Consider the following 23,706-nt stretch of genomic DNA (forward strand, 5'->3'; position numbering starts at 1 on the left):
ACACCTGAGAGCACGGAGGCAAACACAAGCTGGCTGTATTTCCACAGTGGAAAAGCCCCAGGGCTTGAGGACACACAGGGAAACAGACCTTGACTCCACTGGTTGTAGCAGTTCCTGCAGTGTTGCCTTCCTTACATTCCCACTGTCAGGCACCAGGGAAGCATCCCATCTTCCCAGGAGTGGGGAAGGACACAGATGTGAGGTACGTAATGACCAGCTGAGCTGTCATCAACAAGTGTCTCCACAGAGGAGRAGAGCAGTGGTGAGAGAGCTGATGGCACCCTTGAACTGTGTCCTGGGGGAGGAGAGAGCAGCAGAGGAAGGTGCTGGATGTCATTGCCACACAGCATCACCGAGACCGTTTGCTGGCAGGGTCACTTCACAACAAATAGGAAATGGGGAGGATTTGRGGGAATGGCAGGGAAGACATGGCTAATGGCAAGCTCATCATCTGCTGGAAAATGAAAGAGGTGTTGTCAGTCCATGTCTGATGTGCAGCTCATGGAGCAGGACCTGCTCAGAGGAGCTGCAGTGCTGTGGGTGCCGGTAGAGAGAGCAGCAGGAGGCAGCAGTTCACACTCTTCCACAGGGCTGTCACTGCTGCGTCCACACGTTGTTTTTTCGTGGTACATCCTGATGGTGCCCATCCAGCGAGCCCTGCACAGCCACATAAGCAGCCAACTGAGAGAAACCCACATCCCAATAGAGGCCAGCCAAGTGACCTTGCTGCTGTGCCTGGCTCTGCTGTTTGCATGCAGCTGGAAGCAGTCACACTTTCACCCCAGTGCACCCACAGCTTTGTTTTTCACAGAGGCACATGAGGGTGCTTTGCCCTCCAGACTGTGACCGTGTCCCTGGGAGCCAATGGGAAAGTCGTGCTGCATCATGCCCTGGCCACCACCTCTGGGTTTTGTGAGGTTTAAACCAGTTTCCCCCGCCACAGCTTACACATGGCCCCAGCCACGGCTGCTTGGCCAACCCAAAAGCAGTTTCAGAAAAGCAAACTGAACTGAACATATCACCCTGATGTGRCTGTTTCCTTTTTCTATGGCCTGGCTTGGGGACAATCCTGGGCTGTTTTTGGACAGGGGTTTGAGTACTTTTTCCTTGCATACTTCAAGCTAACCAAAGCCACTGCTGCACATCTGCAGACTATGGGAAATGGACCAAAAGTCCAGTTGAAAGGACCTAATTCCCAAAGCCGGAGTGGTATAGCTAGAAAGCATCCCAGCCAGTTAATGCTCGTCCAGACACATCTCCAGCTTTTTCATCACMGCATTGTTTGTCCTTTCCACTAATTTCATCAAATAATCAGCAGTACAAGACAGCCAAGGCTGGAGTCTGCTGCACCAGTGAGAGCAGGCAGGCTCCAGCCTGACCCATGCTGCTGATTTCTATTGATTACTCATTAACCGTGGGTGTGGTGCTGGGCGTAGAAATCACGAAATTCCTACCCGTGTAGGTCTGCATTGGCTTCTGGTCCCTGGGCAGTGCTTTGCCCTTGAATTGGTCTTGTCCTCTGAATCATCAGGTTTATAGAAGAAAAATCGGACAATCAGTCCAGGTATGAACTGCCTCRAACTGGTTTTCTGTGCTGGATTACACTTCAAACGTTGCAACAGCTTGGAAACCTTCTTGCTTTTCGCTGTAAGAAAAAAAACAGCTCTGAATAAGTTGCTGCTAATTGTGCTGGGAGAGTTTTATTTGTATCTCACTCTCCCAAAACCCAAAGAAAGTAGCATATGAAATAAGATACTTTTTCAGTGCTTTCTCCTCCCGACCCGAATGATGAATTACAACACAAATTTAATCTGTGGGAGACAGCAAAGCATTGCACCTTTTACTTCTGCACTTTTACAAGCATAAATGATGAAGAAAGAGGGCAGGATKATCAAAACCTGCAAAAAGAAAATAACACCAAAAGGCATTTTTTGCCAAAGAGTGGCTATTTGTAGAAGGTATTGAGAACAAGGGTAAAACACTGTTAGCTTGGCTAGGAAGGTTCATCCTCCCACACAAACTGACGGGAAGGCAATGGGTGGTACTGCTGTAGCCTGGAGTGGTATCTCTGCCTGGATCAGCTTAGGAGCCTCATCCTCTGAAGCACAATCACAATGAAACGCCCACACTGCCGACAGCTTTGCACAAACATCAAGCAAGTACAGTTTGTTTCCAGGAAAGCCAAATGCACAGGTGTATTAAGATATTAATGAACTTGATCTGCTAAAACAGGTCAGGAGGAAAGAGAAAGATTCCTCTTTTCTCTAGTTCCAAACGTATCATGTCCCTCTTGAGTATTTTTCTGGGGAAAGGGTGGGGAAACCATGGCTCTCCATTGTGCTGTGTGAGCTGGCCTTCACTCTCACCAGTTTCTGATCAGCAATACAGATTGTTCAGAACTGAACCATCATAAAGCACATGGACTTGAATGCCTGAATGAGTCATTTGCAGAGCTGTAAGCACAATGARACTGCAGTAATGAAAAAGTGAGAGCTCAGAGAGTGCCCATTCTGGGAAGTGAGGGATTCTTGGGGTGCTGATTAGGCTTTGAGCATACCACAAGATCCTATGCCTCACATGCCCTGAAAATCAGAGCAGTCACATGGAAAACAYTGAGTTCCAGGAAATGGTTGGCTCATGGCGCTCTGTCTTTAATGCTCTGACCCTGATAATCCCTCTCTGTGCAGCTATGGTGTGGCAGGGAGAAAGTTTTGGGGCCAGGTTCATATGGGGAGGTTATCATCCCCATGCTGTGGGTTGGATGGAGCCAGGTAGGCACGAATTGTGTTTGGTGGTGTGTGCACAGCCTTATGGACAAGTATCCGTGTCCAGCAAACAAGGAGATGCCTGGCACAGCACTGACAGTTGTGTCTACCCAGGTGTTGCTGCAGGCAGCTGTGAGGGCAGGGCTCACGAGCCTCTCCAGACCCTGTGCACAACAGCAGGACATTTGGAAAGACTCTGGTTCTAGCAGCACTAAATATGTGCAGGGAGTATTGGTGCCTCTTGTTCTTCAATTACAAGTCATGACCAAATTCACTAGATACCATAACTTTCCTTGAATTAAAAGCAATCATACCAAATTCTTGCTGAAACAAGTAAGGACTTATCATGCAATKTTATTGGTGATTATTGACGTCATTATTTGCAGGAAACTGGACTGTGGTTTTCACATGACAAACCCAGCTCACAGATGTCCCAAAATTGTTTATTTTCTAGTGAGATTGAAGAGGTGAATGATTGAGCAAGCCATGGCAGCCTATGACAGCTCTGTTACAAACACCACATTGACTTCTGACCTCCTCCCTGTCTCCTCAATGGGATGTTAGCTCTGTGGCCTAAGGATGATGGGTTGAGAATGACTACCCTCAGTGATCTTCTTGTTAATGCTTTTGCCACAAAAATTTTGTTTCTTCTGGAACAGTGAAGGTGGATATAAGATTAAAAGGAAAATGAATATCAATGTCTCTTTACCCTCCAGTTGTTGGCAAGTTATACTTTCCTATGTGGGCAGCTTGTTTCATTCTGCCAAACTGCGCACATGGGTTGGTGGCTCATGCGACCCAGATGAGGCTAAATTATTGCTTTCCAGAAGAGTGACCTGAAGTAGTTGCAGTGCAGTGGGAAATCTTTTGGTCTGCYCTGAGAGCTCCAATTCCTGAACAGGCCATGCATGGGAGGGAGACCTCGACATGATGGACAAAAGAAGACTGGCCACTCCAGAGGATAGAGAATCATGAGCAAGCTGAGCAATCATGAGTCTCTTCAGACCTCCCTGTTTCTGGACTTGTTACGGTTTGCAGYGCTACAGGCTAAATTTGGTCATGGGACTTCTACTTGAGCTGTCCAATTAATTTGTGAGTTCTGCACTTCATGGCTGAGAGCTCTGATCAGTGAGAGAGTAAAAAAACACTAGCAAGCATAAGAACTGTCAGCATGCTCATCAGCAGGGACACACTCAGGGAACTCATGCTGARAATGCAAGTGTCAGCACCCCGGACCAAGCATTCCAATGGAGAAGVGTAAGAAGATGATGTCCTCTGTGTATGAGGTACATAGGAAATGGGGTTTGAGAGAGGAGAAAGAGCTCTTTTCCTGGTGGTGTCCAGATTTGTGTCAAAGGAAGACACCTCCTCAAGGACTGTCCATACTGACCAGAGCTTATTTTGTTCCCCTTATTTTGTTCTGCCAGCTCACAGAGCCCGTAGGCCTTAAAGGAGGCACTGGGCAGGTGGCAAGTCTCGTGTGGCAACTCTCCACTCCTGGTACTCTACATAATTCCATGGACATCAGTCCAATCACATTGTGCTGCTTCTTTGGGGGACAGCTTTTCCTTCAGGGCAAAGACAAAAGCTGGTTTATTCAGCGCCTCATTGCAATATTTTACCAGTAGTAAAACACTGACTGCACCATCCCATTGGTCCCTCACCCAGCCTTTGCAGCCAGAGTCTTCTGGCTCAGCAGGCATTTGCATCCCTTCAGCACACAAGAGACTCTCTGCTTCCCAGTCCTGTGTCTAACAGCGCTTGGCATGACTGGTCTTAATAGCAATGATATGAACCCCAACAGCGCACGCTGTGAGCAGCCATGCTCCTCAATCTCAGATTTCCTGAGAAGTCTGTTCCTCTGTTTCCATCCAGGGTTCAGCTCAGTCTATTCGCCTGAGCAGTACATGCTCCAATTCCCAAAAAGGCAGAAGCAGGTTCTCAGATCCTATGGGGGAGATAGATGAACAAAGACCAACACTCCCACAAACTGGGCCTTGGTTTTCCTGATCAATCTGGATATGCTCCATTTTCTGTTCCAATGGCTCCAATCAGTTTGTTTCAAGCATTGCTTTAGATTTGTTGCTGATATTTGTTTTGAGGTGGAGGGGAGCAGGTCCTGGACACCACTAAGGAAACTAATTGTCAGGTGTTGCTCCTCTCCCACCTGGTCTGCAGGCCTTGGCTTTGAAGCTGCCGCTGGCTCTTTGGTCTGTCTCTGCTTTTTCTTTTGCAGTCAGGACTGATTATGGCAAATCCCAGATCTTGAATCAGGGCAAGTTTTAATACTGTACAGGCCTTGTTTATGTAACAGCTGCCATCCCTCAGGGATGAATCCAGGACTCGCAGCACTAAAAGCATTAGCTGCTGCCACTGGAGCTAAAGATGTAACTCTTCTGGCTGGTAGCACCAGTACATTTATAGCCTTTAGAAAAAACGCTGGAGGAGACTTGTGACACACTAAAAAGTGGGTTATGCCTACTTAAGCGCTTCATCCCACTGCCGTACTAAGGGAGTATGTACTCATAGGACCACAGGTGTGAAAACACTCCTGATGCTGCTGCCAGCCCATCGCCCAGAGCTAGTCTGAGTGCAGTGTACACATCATTACCTACCAGCAGTTTTCTACTAGCACTCATGTCCTCCCTTTTACTCTCAGACCTCTTCCAGCACTGGAGAAATAGAGGACAGAACACGTGTAGGCAGGGCTCTGTCTTTCTTGGCTTAAACAACAGTCTCTGCTCATCTTTCTGAACATATTTTGTAGTGACTTTGGCATAATGGAGGTTTTTTTGTTCTTCCTCCTCTCCAGGCACGTGACACAGAGCCTTTGGGCTTCAGCATGTCAGCAGCTCAAAAACAACCAACTACCTCCAAAGAGCAGCTCTGTTTGCTTCCACAGCCCAGGGGCCAAAGACATGCTCACACTCAGAACAATTTCAGGTCAACACCCTAAAATATCAGTGATTCACCTTGAAGCTTTAACACAGTTTAGTTTTTCCCATCACTCACACTTTTTTCTTTCTGTTTACCTACATGGCTCAGTGTTTGGACATCTACTTACCCCTATGCTCCAGTATGTTTGGTGCAGACGAAGGTCAGTTTAATGACTGTTAAGGGATTTACTCTAAATTGCCTCCTGGCTTCTGTCTTAAAATCCACATTTTGCTAGCATATAACATTTATAAAGCATGAAGTGCACCTTGAGCTTCTCCCCCAATAAAATGCCAGTTAATCCAACTGCATGACTGAGAGTCCTGGGGAAGAGACCGCAGAGAAAATCAGCAGCTACATTTGTTCTTAGCTGCTGTAGCATGGCAAGGTTTGTCTGTCTGTCTGTCAGTTCCCCCATCTCTCTGCAAGAGAGCTGATTCTTGTTTTTTTTTTTTCCAGAAATAGTCAGAGGTCTGCAGGATGTGTGACCTTATGCATGAGGGAGTTCTGCAGGGATTCTCTGGAACCTTAAGGGTGTCCTTGAATTGTTACTTGTATGGTGACAGCTTTTTACCTGTGCTGCTGGCTTGTGGGTTTGGAGGGAATATTCTGGTCCACTTTTATTTCCAGATTCCTATCTCTCATCTTTACCTGAGTTCATCTCAGCATTTCTATCAAACTGACTCTCACAAACATTTCTGACAGGAGAGCAAGGACTGCGGTGCGAACAGGCACTCGTTATATAAACCACTTAAATGAGACATCAGCCAAATCTGGCTGGTGGAAGAAAGATGTCAGCTGAGGACAGGGTATTTAAACGCAGCAGGGGAGAAGCTACAGCTCAGGGTTTGTTAAGGATATTTACAGCCCTTTGTGAGAGGAAACGCAGCTGTGTCCATCTCCTCCTTCAGTGAGTCTCCTGAGGGGGGGGCCGGACACCCTGTGTCACACTGTTTTGGGGGAGCAGGATTGCTGGCCCTCAGCCACCACACACAGAGACACACCACCGCAGCTTCCAACCCCTTCAGCGGGCAAAGCTCGGCTGTGAAAGCCCTGCGACAAGCTCGCCATCCCTTTAGGTGGTCTGAGCAGGAGCTGGAGGGGCACGGCAGGGGCTTGGCGAGGGAATCATGCCCGGCTCGGTGGGAAGCGCATCGCAGGCCTGCGGTAGTGGCTGCCGGAGCGCGGCCGCTGCGCACAGGAGCCGGCACTGCGGCCCCGGCTGCGGCCAAGGTTAAGCCCCAGATAAGGGCACGCCGCACTTTCTCCGGCCGAGGGGCTGTAGATAAACGGCAGCGAGCGACAGCCGGGTGCGAGCCACGGGCCGGCGGGGAGGGGCACACACCGAGGCCGCCGCTCCCGCTCCGCCTCTGCAAACCGGGCAGCGCCCTGCGGCAGCTCCCGCCACCAGAGCGCCGCGACGGGGAAGAACCGAGACACCCTCGCCCTCCCCGCCACGAAGCTAGCCCTTCGGCTGTGTGTGCGGTGTCCGAACAGAGCGAACCCCGCTTCCTCCCACCGGCAGTGGCTCGGTGGAAGGACCCGTCCTTCCCGCACTGCACGGTGCAGCACAGCTCAATAGGCACTGCGTTGTGCTGCGTTGCATTGCACTGCACTGCATTACATTGTGCTGCCGCCCCGCCGAGCAGCGAGGAGCGGTGAGGAACGGAGCGGAGATGGGGCCCGGTGCGCCCGCCCCGCCCGCGGGGCCGCCCCGGCGGGCGGCGAACGTTCCAGACCCCCCACGCTGCGGCAGCGGCGGCGGGACGGGGCTGGGCGGGGCGCGGCGGGACGGGGGCGCGGCCAAACGGAGCCGGCCCGCGCGGGGCCTTTCGGGAAATGTAGTTCACTGTGGCAGCCAGCTAGGCTCCAGCTCTGAGGCGCGGACTACATCTCCCATGGAGCATCAGGAAGGAGCGGCCGCCGCAGCGCCCGCCCGCAGGCGCAGTGAGGACGCCGGAACCGCTATAAGCGGCGTTGTTTGGGTTCGCGGCCGCGGAGCTGAGAAGCTGCAGCGGGGCCGCCGGCGGGCGGAGGTGAGCGGCGCTGGTACCGGGGGTGGGCGAACATTTGTGTGGCGAGGAGGCGGCTTTGCCGTCCCCTCTCCTGTCAGGAGCCCGGCCAGGCAGCCCCCTCACTTCGCCCTCGGTGAAGGGGCTGCGCGGTGCCCTCTCCCGCCGCGCTCCGTCCCGCCCGACTGCAGCCGCGGGGCACCTGTGCCTGGGCGGGGCGGCTCCCGTGTTTACGCCAGTGCGGCGGAGACACGGGGAGGCGGGGGAAGAGCGGAGGGGGTTCCCCCGGGCTGTTGGGGGTGTTCGGCCGGGGGGGCTGACCCGCATCCCCGCCGCGGGAGGGACGCGGAGCCCGCGGGTGCGGCATCCTCGGGGGAAGGCGGCGGTGCTGCAGCGGCGGAGCGGGGCCCGCGCCCCCCGGCAGAGCTGCTGGTGCAGTCTGACCAGCCTAGCGCAACCAGGCGTCTCCCATCGCCTGAGTTTAAGGCAGGTGGCAGAATGCAATAAAACGGAGTTATAAAACAGAGTCTCGCAGTGGGGAGTGATTTTTCTCTTCGGCACTCTGATTCTCCTTCTGACCTTTCAGTGCAGTTTGATAGACTGAGTGGAAACCTGCAGCAATGAAGGTGTGACTCATTCCTGTGCATGTCTGTGCTTAATGATAGCTCAAGCCTRTGGAGTAAGTGAGCAATTCTATGGAGAAGGGATGTAGTTTTCTCTAGAGTGTTTGTACTGACTAATTTTATCAAGTGATTGCTCTAGAGAGACTGGATTTGCAAAACTTTGTACTGATAAGTTATTGGATATATGCAGTTTCAGACTCTAACAATAAAGGTTTTGGGGATTTGATCATCCCAGTCAAGTTTCTCAGGGTTTCAACAAAATGCCGTGGCTATTACTTTAATCTGTCAGATTGCATAATTGTATTTCAGAGATCTAAGGGAGGAAGTATGACAGCACTCCAGTGCATTGAAGATCATTGTGCTATTTGATTGCCTCAGGGTATGTTTAAACTAGTTCATGAGAAGGTAGTCTTGTGTGGACTTCGAGTCATGTTATTACAGTCCTGTTGTAATATAACTCTTTTACAGTTGGTTACTGATTTTTTTTCTAAAATAAACTTTAAAAATATATGACTAAAAGTAACTGGTGTATTGGTCGCAGCATGTGACAAAGGGGAATTTAATTCTTTTTCAGCTACTTGAAGTGAAAATACACGTGTGAACCCTGGCGTTTACGGAAGATGAAAGACATCGACATAGGAAAAGAGTACGTTATACCCAGTCCTGGGTATAGAAGTGTGAGGGAGAGGGCTGACTCGGTGCAGCATGAAGAGCAGGAAGAGTCTAGTTTTCAGCATTCTAAACTTAAGGTCAGTTTATTTTTTCATTGTTTGTTTTTCTGTCTTTATGCTTACTAAATTATATGCAGCATCCTTTTTGCTGTGCCACCTTGGATATAGATTTGCTGCATTGAAGGTCAATAATGAATATTGCCTATTGTGTGGAAGAGGTCATTCCAAGGGGTGCTGAAGCTATTTTGATAGCAGGTCTGAACACCTCTTAAGCATTTTGTACTTTTAAATATACAGTAACATTTGAACAAAACATTTTTTCCAGTATTCAGTTATTGATGTGAATCAAGGAAATGTTTTAAACCTTTGTATTTTGGAGAGAACAGTGAAGAACTTGGCACAAATCATGCACCATTTAGTGCTGGCAGCTGAAAAAACTCTTAATCATGCCCTGTTTTTTTTAAGGATTAATTTTCTAAAGCAGATGCCTAGCTTGCTCTAGTAGCATGACTTTTTTACTTTTTCCTTCAGATGGAAGTAATTAGTATTGAACACTTTCTCGAATATTTTAACATGGTGAGGTTCTGTCATAATTCTAGTTTGTTTTGAGAGCTGGGTCTTGAAGTAACCACTGTCTTAGAGCTAGCCCATCGTTGTTCTGAGCTTCTAATTTTTAGGCTTGCTTTCACCAGGAAAAGTGGATATCCTACCAAGTGCTATAGGGTAAAAGAAGCTCAGATAACTGGAAACACCCACGCTGGTGAAAGATGGTTGGAAACCAATATCCCCTGCCAGCTGAAGAAGGTTAAAGATATTCCAATGCTAGTATTCAGAGCAGCTAGTATTTTCTTGCATATCGTGTTCTTAACCTTTCCTGAAATACTCCAAATACTCCATGGACTGATATAAATATATATATTTATATATTTTAAAAAAATATATATATCCACGCACACACACATTGTAGATTTTTCGGAAGACAAACMAAGTTAATAGAGTTTGCTGTCTGATTTTTGCAATGATGAGTTCCTTGCTGATGTGTTGCTGGTCATTCCACATAGATTGCTGGTGTGAGACGATTGGAAATAGGGGAACTTGCTGTGTTTGTGTGGAGGAATCGTGAAGACTTGTAAAAAGGCTTAATCTTTGCTGCATTGTAGTGGATGCTGAGATACTCTGTATTTCAGCTGAAGGCTTACCTTGTTTCCCTGGGTTGGAGGGGTTTTGCCAGCTGCATGGGTGGTCTCCCAGTGCTGCACTGCTGTGTTTTGGGATTGGAGAGCTCGGCTCTGCAGCAGGCTGAGTGCAGAGTGYTCGCAGGCCCTGCAGCTCCAGTGTCCCCACAGGCTCTATGACTCAGCACAGTGCTGCTGACGGTGTTGGAGCAAGGTAGTGTCTGATTGCATTAGAGCAGGCACTGATGCAGAGCCAAGATCCCTCCGGAGTCATGGTGCAGATTTTTGATGGCCTTTATTATGTTGATGTCATGGGCTTGCCACCGACCCTGCCCTGTCCAGTAGCAAATCTGCTCTGTCAGATTATTGGTGACAACAGTGATGCCATTGGCAGGCAGCTCTGTTTCCTGACCAGTGGCAGTGGAGTTCAGCAGTAATCACTGCATGTTATCTCTCCTTTTTGCTCTGCATCATTTAATCAGGGTTTAACTTTTAAAGGAAACAATCCTTATCTTACCTGTAAATTTTTAATTWAATGAAATAATGAAACTGGCATATTTGTTGATGGTTGTGGGGTTTTTTTTCCTTTGTCTTTGTCGGTTTTTTTGTTTTTTTTTTTTTTTGTGGATACTGACAGTAAACCATGTCCTGCATGTCTGTACAACGTAGCATGAAAATCTCTGACTCTGAGGCAGCTGCAGGTCAGCTTAACTCTGTTGCTGATCTTTTTTACCCTTCTTCCCCCACCATTCGATATGCTGCCTATGACCACAGGGTAGTACACACAGATAATTGATTGCAAAACAGGGGTTCTGTAAACTTGTGATTACTGATGTGAAAAATGATTTACCCAATTCATACCTTGAGCTTTATCTGGTTTGGTCTCTGAGCAGAAGAGTGAACTTAACTTGTCTTGCTAAAGGAATCTTCTAGTTCTGATAGGTTGCCCACTTTACTTGATAGTTTCCTTGTTCAGTATGCCAAGGTTAATATCTAGCTCAGACATTGATACCATTTTTGTTTTGCTAGCCCTGCAGCTCAAATGTATACAGTACACATGCTCAAACAGCACTGCATTTGTTGCTACATGTCAGTGAGATTAATTCCTGCTTACTTGTGGAATACTAAGGTTAAGTAAAAGGATCTGTATTTGTAATATCTTATCTAAGTTAGACATTGATGCTTGTGTACCAAGTTTTTCCCTTTCCCTTGTTGGAACAAGCTCTGGTTTCAGCAGCGTACTTTGCTTAGGGAAGAGCAAAGACTTCTCTTTCACGAGGCTGAGCTTTGTCTGTTTGCTTAAGTACTTTGCCTCTGCCTGTAAGAAAAGGGTAGAAGCTGAAAGAAAATGTGTTTCAAGGGAAGAGAAAGGATGTTGTCCTTTGCTACTGTGTCTTTCATGGAACCTGGCTTGGGTTAGATGCCTAAACTGACTTGGCACAGCTGGTGGCAGAACACAACAGAGGGCTGATGTGATGAGGAAGGGTAGGATCACAACCGTTCAGATATTGGGATAAACTGTGATGGAACTCTGTCATGTGGACAACAGAGTCCAGTGTACCATCAGTGGAGATGTTGTGACTCACAAATTTCTTGTAGAAAACCTGTCTCAGGATTTGAGCTAGACCAGAAAATGACAAAGCTGTAAGCATGGTCAAGCCAGAAACAAGCTGCAAGCAGATGAAGGCTGTTATTTCACCACTAACTTCAGAATGCYGTGSAATGCAGGTTTGGGACTGTTCTGCAGCAGACTTTCACTGCATGAGTAGACTTCTTGCTAACATGGTTCACTGGTRTCTTATAGGGTGAGGTGGAATCCTACATGCTCTGAGGACAGTAGTCAAGGACTACTGGTTCATGGCCAGTGGTGATGACCACTTCTGGCAGGGCTACAAGTACATTTGACTGATCAATAATATGACTCATTGAGAGTTTTTGTTGCCTATATTGCTGCATTTTCTGCATCCTTCTTRACTGGAAGCATAYAAATCTAGTTGATTTTCTGACCATGATCTTTGTAGGTGAAAGACCTGTTTTATTATTGAGCTGAGGTCCCAGAGCTTTTTTGTATGTCTCTCTTCTTTTTGTTGCATAAAGGTTTTATTTAGCTTTCCATTTTCTGTCCTGAAACCTCCATTCTGGTGTTTATTTTCTGCTGAAAGAATGCTGTAAAGTGTGCTCATGGCAATAGTGAAAATGAACTTGCAGTTCTTTCCGTGGAAGCTTAAATGCTGCTTGGTCACAGCTTGAAAGATCACATCTTTGAAAGACAGARGCTTTTCAAATAGGCTTCCTGGAATCATAATTGAAATAATTCTGCAATATAAGTAGGTCTAATCCAACATTTCCTGGTGCTTAATAGGAATGTTGCTATAGAAATATGGACCTCTGAAATAGGCACTCTGGGACAGAAATTCAAGAAAAAAATTTATTCAGCTTGTGMATACATTTATTCACCTCATGAATAAGTATCTGCAGTGTGTTCTGATAACAATTGATTTTTTAAGTCTTTGGAGATCTTAATGTAGTTTACAAAACAGGGTCTTAACTACATRTTCCCAGTGCATAGTACCATACTAATTGGAGTTGTTGTATGTGGGGATATGGATGTGCTGGAGAACTTGTAGGTGCACTTGCTGCCCAACACTGTATTGAGTAGTCTTCAGCTGTAAAAGCTGTTGTGCAACCAGTGAGTAATAATTAAAGGAATTTTTGAAATATTGATTTGTACTTAMACCTTTAGGACTTTCTGTTCCCAGARTGYGCCTGTGCCCTTCAACTTGCAGCTRAAGTAATTATATGTGTTTTTTTCCCATGGAAGCAGTGTGTCCTGGGGAGGACAGACCCCACTGTGTCCATGAAATATGCTATAAAATGACAGATGAGCAAACCAAATAGTTTGTTCTTGAAATGTTTTTAGAAGTCTCTTCTCAAATGTACATTTTGTGTTTATTTGGTGGAATAGCAGGCAATGAATTTCGGTTGCCTATCCCATTACATTCACAATGGAGGAGGATATGAGAGCAACCTGCTTTCTGTGATACACAGAGCTTATGAGAACTCAATTACTGGAATTCAAGTTCATACTTTAACAGTGCTATGGCATTTATTTACAAATTGTGCTCCAAGCTGTAGTTGGTTCTGGCTGGAATGTATGTTCAGGATTAGGTTCTTGCTGCTGAARGATAATGATGGTATCTGTGGTGAATCTCAAGTGCAAATTGCTGCATTTCAAGGCACCAGACAGGGGAACTRTAGAGATTGCTTCAAACATGCAGGAAATGTGTTGCTAATTTTAGCTATCAGAAGCCCTACTAATACTCCTGTCCTCACCTTGATCTCTTGTTTTTCAGGTTTGTCTCTGACATCTTTTGCCCAAGACAGCAGGGAATGTGATCAGAACTTGCTGGAGTTGATGTAAATCCTTCAAGCACTGATAGCTTTGAAGTGATTTATCACTGAGTATTTAAATAGATCAATTCTGCCTCAACCTCTCTGAAGCATCTGAAGTGTCTGAGTCAACTGAAGAACAGGTTAAAAATAGGGGTGTGAGTGTAGCCTGGGTACTGCTGTCTTTGTACTCCATGCTTAGTGCAGTCCTAGACAGCTTAACTATAAACTTTTATTTGTAGCTGAAGCTGATGGATGTGTGTGCATTTTCCCAGAAGATTGCATATTTTCATAACCAAGTAAACACTTCTGTTTTTTATTTTTCAAGTCAAATGAAAGCAAAATGTTAACATCTGTTTTGTCAACAGTTCTATTATCTTTGAAAACTTTCAACACAGTAAGACTAGGTGCAAAAGCAAATATTTGTGGTGCTTTCTAAAGGTGCATTGATTTCATGATATCTCCAAAGAACTGAATAGGTTGGTTACAGTCATRTTCTGAAAGTTGTTTTACCATTGAACTTCTGCTAATGAAGCACTCACTGACAGAGGGACCACAGAGAATCAAGGGATTCTGTCAAGGGTCACTTGATAAAAAATCCTAGAATTGTTTGTTGGTAGTGTTTAGGATGTCTCTCTAATCATACCTTGTCCTTCATATCTATGTCCCTCTGAGAAAGGAGCATATCCACAGCCAGTTGTGTATCAAAAGTTTATCTGAAACTTGAAGGCTATTTTATGGTGTGAGAGAAGCCTTCCCTTAATAGGAGGAACAAAAAGCTGAAATCCTTGACTGGGGAGAGACATTTTCTAGATGAACATTGATTTTCTGCATAATTCACAGCTTCCATTGGAACTTGATGTCTTCCTTAATGCACTAGCTGTCTTCTAAGTCTTAGCCATGTTATAAAAGCTCGGCTCTGACCACTTGCTGGTATTGTCTTTGACTAGTGTTGGCTGCTGTTCCTTTTTTTCAGAGCAGATTTATAAAGCAGCCTGCTCATGACCARAAGTGTGTAAGGAGTAGATGAACTATCAGTGAAGGAAGCCTTTTCTCTTGTTGTGTTCTACATCAGTGTCAGAGACATTCTGCCCTATGGCTGTTTCAGAAACTCAGTCTACAGCAGCAAGAGTTTCYAGAAATACTTACTGCATCTATCCCAAACTACTGGTGAACTAAGCTTGAGGCAACTTAAAACTCACATATGTGCAGGGGGTTCTGATGCCTTGGGATACKGAAGATGATCATTAATTTTTGAAAATTTGTATCCTGATGATAAGGAATAGTCAGTTGTACTCTGGACCACATGCTGCAAACAGGGTGTTCCACAAACAAAATCYATGTTTCAGTTGTTTTTGAGGACGATGGTTAACAAATTTCAAAGTCAACATGTTTAGAGCTCTGTGGTATTTAGTTTGAGTGTCCTTGTTTGCTGTTTGAGTGAGGTCCTCCTTGCTCTTGGAAGCATGTGTTGGTACAGGAAGGTGAATTAAATATAAAATTGTTTAATTGGACTTAATAAATGCTGTGGTCATTGCTGACCACAGTTGCTGAAGTCAAAGCTTCTGCTGTCACTTATTGGTGATTCCACTCAACAGAAATTTAAGTTCAAAGCCTCCCTGGAAACTCCCAGTGTTGTACAAAATTCAAGTGTGTAGCTTCTACAGTGACCTGGTTTAGGCATGGCCTGAGTAAATGTTACTGAAGAACACTGCAGGGCACCAGAGTGGTTCAGGATAACAGAGCTTACCTGAGCAAGGCTGGAGCCAAATTCTCAGCCTGTGCTGTGCTAGGTTGTTTTGTTTAGTGAGGAGCTGGTTTCCCATCTCTATAGGCAGATGTGTAGGGTGCTAATTCTGAAGCTGTTTATTCCCAATTCCACAGGAGTCTGCTGTCACTGTGCATGAGCTGTGTAGCTCMAGTGCTGGATGAAGCCTTAGTTTTGAATGAATCCTAAAACCTTTGCTTGCAAGATCATGAATACTGGTTTTAACCCAAAACAAAAGACAGGGATTGATGGATACCACAAGCCACAGCTTCTTATCAGATGCAGCCAGAGCAGCTACAGTTGCAAAATCCTAAAATAAACACTTTATGCCAAACTCGATATTCCTTGGATTACAGGAATAAATGGATTTGCTAGGGAAGAGTTGAGAACRTCTCACCTCAATGCTGATGCTGGCCAGAATTCAAGGGCGAGGTAAAATAAGAAATATTTGTGCAAGAAGCTGATATACCTGTTCTCAGCAAGGACTTTCTGTGCTTCAAGTGAAAGTGCTCAGTGTATGTGACTAAAATGCTCAAGCTCATCAGATGTATGTACCCTGACCTTGTCTGGTTACAGAGCCATGATATCAGTACCAAGCACTGTTGGCTTCTTTAATCTGAGGATGCATAAACTCAGGTTACCTTTGAAACCATGGCTCAAATGTTAWAACAACTTCTGCTAATCCAGGCCCAGAAAAGCAAGKGCAGATCTTGTGTAATGAAATCACATGTAACTCTGTTGGAATGAATAGCTGGACTTCAAGCTTTTCCATTTCTGAACTGTTGTGGTAAATCAGAGCACATTTCYGAACTGTTAATTCATATCTTATAAGAGAAAGATGGCACAGCTGTACTTACTGCTGCATTTGGATATGTGTTTGGTGCTGTGAAGAGCTATTCTTTCCTGTAGCAGAAGTTGGGAAGGCAGCAGAGACATGAGGTTTCATTTATACTCCCCTTTTCAGGAGATTGAAGAAAATGGAGGCTCTGACCTCTTTGACCTGTTTCTTTTCAGCAGTTCTGGAAGTTGCAACCATAATTTCTGGGCATCTGATGGTCTCACCTCTGTGCTGTGTGAATTCAGCTGTGCTGTCTGTGCTTTGCAATCCATGTGTGCAGGTGCCTAAAGGATCGATGCCTCCTTTCTCACACCCACTGTCTCTGATCTAGCCCAGTGCCTGCTCCTTGCTGCCTCAGCGTCAGGGAGACAGCTGGTATGGGTGGATGATACACCAAACTAGTCTTAAATAGGCTCATGTTTTAATCAGGCAGGGTATTATAAAGTATCCTAGCTACAGAGAAGGCTGGGAGCCTAATGCTGCAAATCCCCTTGTTAATATTTTTGTAGATTGTGTAGTGCTTCAAATCCAGTGAAAGGAGAATTGTCTCAGACTATAAGGTTCATGGTGCACTTGCTGCTTCACCAAGCAACTGCAGACTTGATGATGTTTGGATTTGCAAACCTATTCAATTTTCAGATGCTGTTTGGTTTGGTGACTTGCAGTCTGGACAGCAGTACTTTAGGGATTGCCTGTGCTAGCTGCAAAAGCAGTGTATATCCTTCAGTGGGATTATGGTTGKACTCASAGGAAGTTCTGGTAAGAAGAATGTAATTACAACTTCAGAGAATCCCTTCCTAGACTCTTGTTTCATCTTAGTTGAGCTTAAATTAAATGGAACAGTTTATTGTTTTCTTCCCAGCCCACACAAACTGATCTTGTTTTGCAGCACCAGTCCTTTAATGAAGTCTTAAATATTTTAAAATTGCCCTTCATCCTGGAGTTGTAATATGGAGAATGCTTTAAGCACTAAGCAGAGCTGGTGATCATGTAACTCTCTTCCTCATCACATACCCACCTACTTCTGAGCTCTATTGTCCTGCTCTGTAGGTTTCCCATTTGCCTCTCCTCGCCAGGAACTTAAATAAGGGCGTGAGGAGGCCTGCTGAGGTTTGCCTGCTAAATGGAAGAGGTGGGAGTTCAGTTCTGCAGTGTTGCCAGCTCAGAGTCCTTTACTACTTAAACAATTTTAACTTTATGTAATGGTAAGTCAACCACGGTAGCTTTTGTATTCTATGTCAGCTGCAAGGATAAGTAAAAAAGCATTTATAGGTCTGTTCTAGTTTTCTGTCAGCTGGTGGTAGGACCAGAAGAGATGCAGTTTCTTCCCTGCTGTGATCTGAGCCCTGGAAAATGTTCAGCCTTATGGAAGAAGGGACAATAGCTTTTTGGGTTGTATGTACACATCAAATTCTTCCTCTGCAAGATGAGTAACGRATGGAAAAATCTGTTTAGCTTTGCCTCCGGTCTTGTCTGGTTTTGCAGTTGTATGATGTTRCAGTTGTCAAATCAATAAATTACTGCCTTCTCTTAAATAGAAAATAGTGATAAGACTGTGCAAGATAAATGCCCATGTTGCCTGCTTAGCAGTGTTCCAGAAGTGTGCAAATTCTCATATTTGAGTTTGCTTGCCTTTCTGAGTAAGGTTTCTATCCCCTTCTTGCTTCCTGTGGAACTTCTGACGTCATATGTGTATGACAGCTTTGTAGCTTGRCTCCTAAATTTTCTGTATTTTCATGACCTCAGATGGTGGATTTGGTGTGGCTGTCTCTAACTTAATGAGCAAATAGTTTCCTCTTGCCCTTAGACCACTTATTTGCCTCACCTCATTCAGACTTTCTGTCATATGTCTTGAGCCAACCATRTAATCTTTCTGACTCTCTCATTACCATTTGTGCTTACCATTGCTATGACCAATTTTTGGACAAGGAAATCATGCTAAAAGTTGCTGCTAGGGTTTTGTTGTTTTCCTAAACTGTAGAAAGTCAGATGGGGCAGGTGTATCCGGTGCTCTGTGGTAGCTGCACCAGCTGTACTCCTCTTTCTCTGCCCCTCTGTGACCCACCCATGGAGGAAGATTTTGTGTGCAGTGATACTTCCTCCCTACTCTTTGGGATTGCTCTCAAGATTAAGAGTTTAACTGTTGTCTTAATCTGTTAATTTTAATAGTCATCTATCGAATTGTATCAGCCTGTACTCAGGTGTGTCAGAGCTTCATGGCCTGTGGGATGCAGAACCATTAAGCACTGTTAGATGCCTATAGATGCAGAAAATTTATTTGGAATACACCAGCTATTAATAAGATGCTGGATCAATGCTTGTTCTTGCCCTCTGTCATGTTTAGGAAGTAGTGAAATGCTTATTCAAAGTGAGTTTAATTCTCCAATGCTTAGTCCATTTATGAATTTGAACTTTACAGTGTCCTATGACAGGGAATTCTAAATTTAAGTGTGCCGTTTTCTTTTGCTGTAAGAGCAGTTGGTGGTCACTCTGTAGTTCTCTTTCTTCAGGCTTTATGGACATCTCAAATACCTGTACCTTTATTCCTTTCTTCTATCCAGCTGAAAAATCTTAAGTTTGTGCTATTCCAAGCCCAGTTCTCATTGCTGAAGGAAAATTTAAGTATAATACCATTTTTGAACTGAGGTGACAGTGGAYAGAGTCTGGTGTTTGAAAAGGAGGCAACTCCGAGGGGTTTTTAAGTAGTATGGTAATGTTTTCTGCTTTGTCCTTTGTATTTTTTGTAACAATTCTTCATTGTTTTTTTTTTTGACCTTTTGTTGATGCTGAGTAGTCATCTGCTGTTTTTCAAGMAATGTCTGAATGATTCCTCCTCTTCTGGTTAGCAAGATCTGATTAAAGCTTATTTTGTTTCTGTGAACATTTCTTYGGAGTTATCAATACCATGTTGTATCACTCAGTTCGTTGCTTGTATTGGCATATTAATAAGTTGATGAATTAGAAAAAGTGGATTTTTATTTATTCTTTTGTTTATTAGCCATTTATTTCAACAGCAGAGCTGTAGCCTGTTGTAGCACATTAGTAATGACTCAAGGCATTGGTTTCCAAGACAATTGTACATGCATGCAGGCAATTGGGAAACCTAATCAGAAACCTAAATGAACAGTGTTGGGGTTGTTCAGTTTTTTTACTTCAGTCTTCTGTTCCTAAAGTGCATTGTAGAACAGTTTAGGAGCCTCACTTCTTCCCGATAAAATCTGCTTTGAAGATTTTCTTATCTTCAAAGAACTATGCAGAACTACATGTTCTTCGAATCTTAATTGTGCAGTGGTGTGATGCATTTGTTTCTCGATAGCCCTACATAAGGGAGTTTTCCACCCTTGCCAGGATGAAGATGAACAATGTTCCTGGTTAGGGGTCTGTGCTTTGTTTGCTTCTGTGGCAAGATGTTATAAAGACCTTTCAGAGGCAGTGCTGTAGTCTTTATCAATGCCACTTTGCCACCTTTGCTGGGAGAATTCTCTTGAGCAGCTCTGGAGAGTTTAATTATTTTTCACAGTGATTGTTTATGAACATTGTCTTTGGACTGCCTAAAATGCTTGCAATTKTTCTTATTAAAGAGGTATTCTATTTTTATGCTAGTAAACATAGTGTTTTCTGTTTTGGTAGATTTTTTTTTTTCTTATAGGTACCTTTTGTGTGCTCTGAAAAACAATGTTTCTGCAACTTACCTTATGGCATCAATTAGAAACAAGTGCGTTATCAGCAACAAGATGTTTGGGCAGATCTGCCCAGGGCCTCTTGCAAGGGTAACACAGCAAACCAGTTAAGARTTCTTCTGCTGTCTCCAGAAAAGCAGTGGTGCAGAACTCTTCCCCTTTGGGATGTTTATGGCAGGTCCCTTACTAATGCTGGTTTGGATAGACTTAAGGCAGTGTTGCCTTAGTGAGTCAGTAATTTAATATAAATTGAGTGAGAAGTCTTCTAATTCAGATTTCAAGTGCTATGTATTTTTGAGTCACTCCATGTGTCATAAGGTTTTAATGTTCTTTTGTTCTTGTGTTATTCAGCTATCTTTTGTTGCCATAGCTTTAGGTGATAGCTTAGCAAATATGGTTTTGGAGATAGAACCATGGATTATTGACAACATGCTTAGGCACTATTTAAGTACTTCAGTTAAAYAAATAAGGGACAGATTTATGAAACTCTCAGTTTCCTGTTCTTACCCTTCACATGGGTTGAAGCTGGGTGTCCTAATGTGCTATATTATTATATGTTAATGTAGTACTGACAAAGCCATGATAAACAAAAGTTATGTGACGTGGAAATCAGGAACCAAGCCCTGGCATTTAGTGGTTTGTAGATTCCATGTTTTTAGGAAGCTACAAGGCATTACAGTTGCTTCTTTTCAAGGAAATAAAGTAACTTGGCTTTGGTGAGGCAGCTTATAAAAGATAGAATCATAGTATGTTTACGAGACATCCAGGAAGATTTTTAGGCAGAATTTAGACTGTTTTTACAAAGTAGCTTCATTTCAACAAACTGGAGCACGAGCAGGTAGCATGGTCCTGCAGTAAATGGCACATTAAGTTATCAGAACCAGTTGAGGGCCCTCTGCCCCTCCAGGTAAGAGGTTCATCTCCTCAAGTAGTTTTGCCACATCTGGTTCCCCATCAAAAGATTTTTCTGTACTCTGCAACATTTGGCCTATCCTGTATCACTGCTGTTTCCTTTCTCATGTTGGATTAGCATTTAGGTCTGCCTTTCACTGGGGCTGTGGAAACCACCTCYCCCCATCCCTGAGATAAGTGATTCTTATAAAAGTTGCTGAGCCACTGAGAAGCTGTGCCTGGGAGCAAAGAAAGTTGTCATCTTTGTTCCATTTAGATTAGTGAAAAAGAAAAAAAACAGGAAACATGATAAAAGGAAGTACAATTCTGCTTAGTGCGTGTTTGGTTTTTTTTTTTTTTTTTTTTAATCTAAGCTATTTTTTGAAAAAGGAACTTAAGTATTTTCCTGAAATACTTTGTATTTTCTATGGATAAGAATATTTAAAACATAATCCCTGAGATAAGTGATTCTTATAAAAGTTGCTGAGCCACTGAGAAGCTGTGCCTGGGAGCAAAGAAAGTTGTCATCTTTGTTCCATTTAGATTAGTGAAAAAGAAAAAAAACAGGAAACATGATAAAAGGAAGTACAATTCTGCTTAGTGCGTGTTTGGTTTTTTTTTTTTTTTAATCTAATCTAAGCTATTTTTGAAGAAGGGACTTAAGTAGTGTTCTGAAAATACTTTGTATWTTCTATGGATAAGAATATTTAAATTATACTAAGAGGATGTAAATTCATCAAGAAAATGTTCCTTAATTTCACTGCATAAGCCAGTCACTGATTTCCTGAACTGATGTCATAGGTACTTGATGTTGTAATTTTTCCCTCTCGTATTTCCTGTGGCAGGATTAGCCTGGTTTATCCATTTATTCTTTGAATGCACAGGCACAATACTGATTCTAATTTATGTTTTACAAATGCAGCAGTCTAATGCAGGTCTAGAACCTATGCTTTCCATGGCTCARTGAAGCCTGTGGTCTAAAACATTGAAACGATTGTGATTGTTGCACAATAATTTGCACAAGAAAGAGGTGCAAAATTACTGSAGTTGGGAGTCATGGACTTCAAATGTAGTTTTGAAGTCTGAATCTGTTGTCTTTCTTATAAAAGCAGATTGAATGCCAGGATGCCTTGGAAGCAGCAGCTCGGGCAGAGGGCCTGCCACTGGACACCTCTGTGCATTCCCAGCTGAGAATGCTGGATGAAGAGCATCACAAGGGCAAATACCACCATGGTCTGAATGCACTGAAACCCATACGGACCACTTCCAAGTACGTCTTTAGGCTACCACAGAACTGATACAGCATTTGCTTTTCAAACCAGTCACAGAGCAGAATTGCAGATGTGGGTCTGCTGACTGGTACTGGAAACATCAGAATTTGTTTAGCAAGTGTGGCTGGCATGGACCATTTGGTACTCTGAGTGCTTTCAATGAGAGGAGGCTTTGTTTTTCTTGAGGATTTGCATTTCCTGTCTCCTTTTTCATTTGTTTGTGATTTTTTTTTTTYCAATTCTTTTAGGCACCAGCACCCTGTTGATAATGCTGGGCTTTTCTCCTCCATGACCTTCTCCTGGCTCACTCCTTTGGCCCACAGAGCATATAAGAAAGGGGAATTGTTTATGGATGATGTATGGTCCTTATCAAGGCATGAGTCTTCAGATGTCAATTGTAGAAGGTAAAGACACCTAGGTTTCTTATAATTTCCTTGTTTCCATTTGTTATATGTTAGTTTGCAGGCAACGGTATAGTGTTGCCCTAGAAAAGCAGCAGTGATATTTTGTTTTACCTTTCTCAAAATGGTGGAATTCACGTTAATCCTTCAGAGACCACTTCTCATGCAGCGCAGTTTCTGTAGCCTTACCAATTTCAGTGAAATTAGAGGATTATATCTTCAGGAATATCTTGCAATTCTTCTGATTTTGCATATCTTTACTCTTTTTTTTGATTAAAACTTTTTTTTCTCAAGGCTACAGTGAAAAAGTCTTGTGCTAAAATGAAGAGGTAATGCTGTTGCTAGCAGAGTGATTTGAATGTGGATCAGATCTTCTGATCAGGCTAACCTTCTGTGGCTAATGAGAATTTCTTCAGGTTTTGACTGCAGCTCTTCTGTCAGTTCAGCCAGGAAAGGCTGTGACAAGTCAGTGTATTAAGATTGCAAAGAGACTCCAGGCAAAGAAAAAGCATTGTGTTTTTCATCCCTCTTTCCTATGGAAGTTACACAACATAYTTCTCTTTACCTCACAGAATGTACTATGTCTTTATTTCTCTYGATATTATTTTTTGTTGTTCTGAGCTAGGAAGTGCTTAGAGTTTTAACCTATTAGACTGTACCTTCTCACATGGTGAAAAATTGATAACGAGTCTTCTGTTTTGATTAGGCTGGAGAGATTGTGGCAGGAAGAACTGGAAGAAAATGGGCCTGATGATGCTTCTCTCCGGAGGGTTGTGTGGATTTTCTGCCGCACCAGGCTCATCATTTCCATAGTGTGTCTGATGATCACGCAGCTCGCGGGTTTTAGTGGACCAGTAAGTAATATCCATCCTTTTTTTAACAACTTCAGAGGGCTCCATCTCATGGCCAACTGTAAAATCTTAAGGTTTCATTGCAGAATCACTTAACTGTTTTGACTAGCTAGAAATTTTGGGGCAAAATTCCAAAGCAATTCAATAATCCAAGATAGGATTCCTACASCTGATGGATCAGTTGCTGAATTCCCAGGCAAGTTCTTGGAGAAGGGAGGGGGAGTTTAGGTGTCCTGGAGGAAGTTGACTTTTTGTTTTTTCTCTTTGGTTTTGAGTATAGTTTAAAGTTCTTCCTTAACTCTGTAAGCTTAACTGCATTACTTCTTTTTTTGCATAAGATTCTTATGTCCAGATTTTCTAATTCTTTTTCTCTTTGAAATTCTGTAACTTTATCTTGGAATAAGATTCAGCCTGATAGAATTCTAATTTTAAATTA

The 23,706-nt window shown here is 43.8% G+C and overlaps 1 protein-coding gene across 4 annotated transcripts in view; it reads left to right on the forward strand.

Moving 5' to 3' along the window:
- Positions 1–7,634: 7,634 nt before the first annotated feature.
- The window catches only part of ABCC5 (ATP binding cassette subfamily C member 5), a 68,429-nt gene continuing 52,357 nt past the window's right edge, over positions 7,635–23,706 (forward strand). Inside the window, exons 1-5 of one of the 4 annotated variants that reach the window (XM_057367149.1) lie at positions 7,635–7,735; positions 8,909–9,083; positions 21,860–22,017; positions 22,267–22,422; positions 23,126–23,273. In XM_057367149.1, the coding sequence (XP_057223132.1) occupies positions 8,955–9,083; positions 21,860–22,017; positions 22,267–22,422; positions 23,126–23,273 (591 nt within the window). In that variant the 5' untranslated portion in view covers positions 7,635–7,735; positions 8,909–8,954. Of the gene's footprint in view, positions 7,736–8,908; positions 9,084–21,856; positions 22,018–22,266; positions 22,423–23,125; positions 23,274–23,706 lie in introns of those variants that run through there. The other 3 variants (XM_057367150.1, XM_057367146.1, XM_057367147.1) reach the window with 3 other exon arrangements.

This window comes from Malurus melanocephalus, unplaced genomic scaffold (genome assembly GCF_030028575.1).
Source record: "Malurus melanocephalus ecotype Western Australia unplaced genomic scaffold, MMel_1.1 scaffold_75, whole genome shotgun sequence".
NCBI lineage: Eukaryota > Metazoa > Chordata > Aves > Passeriformes > Maluridae > Malurus > Malurus melanocephalus.